The sequence below is a fragment of the Ornithodoros turicata genome, chromosome 6 (genome assembly GCF_037126465.1).
Source record: "Ornithodoros turicata isolate Travis chromosome 6, ASM3712646v1, whole genome shotgun sequence".
NCBI classification, from domain to species: domain Eukaryota; kingdom Metazoa; phylum Arthropoda; class Arachnida; order Ixodida; family Argasidae; genus Ornithodoros; species Ornithodoros turicata.
Genome location: NC_088206.1, coordinates 29,370,339 through 29,373,861, shown reverse-complemented (window position 1 = coordinate 29,373,861; position 3,523 = coordinate 29,370,339). Strand labels below are relative to the sequence as shown.

Genomic DNA, 3,523 nt, shown 5'->3' with positions numbered 1-3,523 from the left:
AGGAATTCCTGGAGATTGTTGCCTTTGCCTTTGCCTTTGTTGCCTTTGTGCCATTAAACACATAATCAATCAATCAATCCTGGAGATTCACCGTAACTTCGGGAACCACCATGCAATCTACACTGATGGGACTAAAGTAAGCAATGGTGTGGCGGCCGTTGCCCTTGAAGGTGATTCTATTATGACGGCACGCCTGAACACGAACGCCACAGTTTTCACCGCAGAGCTTTACGCGATTCTCTTGGCTCTGCGGCACATTCAGCAAAACGACCTTCAAAATTTAGTAATTTATTCCGATTCGGTAACCTCTGTGCGTGTGCTGCTTTCATGCTATGACAGCAAGAATCACCTCCTCAAGCGAGTACGAGCGCTTGCGACTCAACTTTGTTCCCGAGGCTTTTCAATCTGTCTCTGCTGGGTCCCCAGCCACACTGGGATCCCGGGGAATGAACGAGCCGACCGTGAGGCTCGGCGAGCGTTGGCACAAGAGGAGTCAGCTCTAGGACTACCCTACCAAGACATCCTGCCAGTGTTAAAGAGAGCTGTCTGCACACAGTAGCAGCAGGAGTGGGACATGGAAGAAAATAACAAGCTACACCTCACACAGCCACACGTTTCCCCCCCGCATCGGACTGAACACATCAACAGATCGGCCGAAGTTATTTACGCGAGATTGAGGATTGGACACACATGGCTCACGCATCACCACCTACTCAGAGGTCAGGATCCGCCAGCTTGTGCGCACTGTGGTGACAGTTTGACTGTCTTGCACGTACTGCACAACGTTCCGTTGTCCTGGAAGCTAGCCGAAGTGGTTCCGGTTCTCAAGCCAGGGAAAGCTGCTATTAGTTATCGCCCCATCGCATTAACCAGCTGCCTTGTGAAGACTTTTGAGCGCATGGTAAATGCAAGGCTCGTATATGTTTTGGAAGAGGCAGGCAACTTTGAGGCAGGCTAATCAGAGAGGCTTTTGTTCGTGGGCAATTCTGCGTATCCGTGACAAGGTAAATATAGATGGTAGCGAAGCTTGCATTGGCCACCACGTCTTCAAGGGCGGCCATGATAAAGACCGTCAGCGCTATCCATCCGTTGCGGGGCAAAGTACAAATTCCGTCATAATGACGTCACCTGGTACGTCACCATTACGTATAGCGCGGGGCGGGCGCTCGCGCTGCGCGTGCGTTCCATCGCGATGTCGAGCCGCGGAATGTCAGAACCGCTGTTGAAAGCAAATCCAAGAGCAAAAACTCAAACAATTTGTAAACAGAGAAGAATCAACACTAGCGACATGCGTGCAACAAAGGACACAGGAGACCAGGTGGGGGCTTGCTTTCTTTTATCACAGGTAAATTCGCCATGCCGTTGTAAACAGTATAAATACCCACATGAGACAATTGATGTTCTGAGGCTGGAACACAGTGACTTTTCAGTGACTTCCATCTTTCATCATAAATACCCACGACAGAATAATGTGCAAAATAACCAGTATGACAGTCCATGTACTGAATAAGCACGAAAGGATAATGTACAAATTACAGCAAACACAGGTAAGGCCCAGGACCTTAATGTCCAATGCATGCTGCTATAGCTGTCCTCATGTACATCTGGAACTTTCCACATATCTCTCGTACAAAGACGGTGGAAGTGAACATATTTGCATTTGAAGATCACATTATATGATATTTGCATACTGTGTGGTGCTATGTCTGCCCACAGTTTGTGGCTATGCTATGGGGGAATGAGAAGGCACAAGTCCATTAGCTCATTTTAGAAGTCTGTGATACTTTATCTTGCAAAACTGGCACAACAGTATTAGCTTCCAGCAATGACAACCTTGTTCAGTGTGTACACACCCTGCTGATGACCACTTCTACTTTGATTACAACAGCAGTTTTGTAATAAAGGAATGTCAAAGCATCGACAATGTTCTGTGCTTCTGCTATTTTGTGCACATTTTGCCATGTGGTGTAGATTTGCAAGCTGCACAAGGTGCTTAGCCCTGCGCATAACTGCTTCCTGCACGCAACTACTGAACTCAGCGCAGGATTCAAAATATAAAATTACGTGCTAGGGATCTATGTACACAGGTACACAGGTTAATACGTATCAAAGAATAGGCAAACTGCTGAAGGTTCAAAATAGAAAGTGTATGCTAGGTATCTATGTACACAGGTGTACAAACACTTGTGGGAGCTCGACCGGAGCCAGAGAAAGAGACAACCGGAACGGCCAGTGCGGCAGCAGAAGAGAAGTGTTTATTCGGAGCACGGGCTCCAGAAGCGTGAGCGTGCTGTAGTCAGCACTTCATTGTCTCTTGGATCACTACAAACTACCCTCCCCCTCGGGGGGACTGGAAGGATTGTCCGAGGCAAGGGAGCCCAGGAAATGGACTTTTTAGGGCGCGAGGCGGGGGACACCGGGCCCGATGGAAGAGGCGTGTCGAAGGCCTGCACGGAGGGCGCGTCGATGAAGGCTGGCTTGGTGCGGTCTATGGACACCGTTTCCGGCTTGCCGTTGAGGTCGATGACGAGGGTCTTCGTGCCATGACGGAGCACTTTGTGCGGGCCGGAATATGGGGCCTGAAGAGCCCGTCGAAGCCTGTCCACGCGGAGGAAAATGTGGGAGTCTTCAGATAGAGCCTTGGGAAGGTATCCCGGCGACGGCGGGGGAGGGCGGGTAGCCGTAGGATGAAGGCGGGAGAGTGTAGATTGTAGACGGCGCACGTAGTCAAAGGGGGCATCGGGCGGCAGGGGGGAGACTTGAAACACGTCAGCAGGTAGGCGGATGGTAGTGCCGTATACCAATTCCGCGGAGGAACACTGGATGTCAGTCTTCAAGGCCGCGCGAATGCCGAGGAGGACCAGCGGCAGGTTCTCGGTCCAGTGCTGGGGCGCGCCGCGGGCCATCAGGGCTTGCTTGAGATGCCGATGCAAACGCTCCACCAAGCCGTTGGAGGCAGGGTGGTACGCGGTGGTGCGGAGGCACGCGGAGGTGCGGCGAGCTGAAATTGGCATTCTGCCAGCAAGAACCACACTGAGGGATTGGCGGGCCAGAATGCAGGGAGTCGGACCGCGACGGAATTGACGTGCGGCGCCGGGGCTGGCGCGTCGGTGCCACCCTGGGAGGTCATGGAGACGTTCGGTACGTTCGGGTCACCAGATGTGGGAGCTCGACCGGAGCCAGAGAAAGAGACAACCGGAACGGCCAGTGCGGCAGCAGAAGAGAAGTGTTTATTCGGAGCACGGGCTCCAGAAGCGTGAGCGTGCTGTAGTCAGCACTTCATTGTCTCTTGGATCACTACAAACTAACCATATAAATAATTGGCACAGACTACTGAACTCTGCATGGCTGTCAAAATACAAATAACACAGTAAGTAGCTATGTGCAAAAGTGCACTTTGACAAATCGTATGCTTCACAGGAATGAAAGAATTACAAGAGATCATGTGTAATCTAGGTTACAACTGAAAGCACTGGATAGACAACAGAACCATGCATATCCCTTTGCATGGAAAGAAAACTTC

The 3,523-nt window shown here is 51.1% G+C and overlaps 1 protein-coding gene across 1 annotated transcript; it reads right to left on the bottom strand.

The window, feature by feature from the left end:
- Window positions 1-2,255: 2,255 nt before the first annotated feature.
- On the bottom strand, window positions 2,256-3,014 carry LOC135398428 (uncharacterized). The gene has a single exon (XM_064629834.1). The coding sequence runs from the start codon at window positions 3,012-3,014 to the stop codon at window positions 2,256-2,258; it is 759 nt and encodes a 252-aa protein (XP_064485904.1).
- Window positions 3,015-3,523: the final 509 nt, after the last annotated feature.

What these genes read in the sequence shown, in the direction of transcription:
- LOC135398428 (XM_064629834.1), bottom strand. Translation starts at nt 3,014, where the DNA reads ATGCCAATTTCAGCTCGCCGCACCTCCGCGTGCCTCCGCACCACCGCG.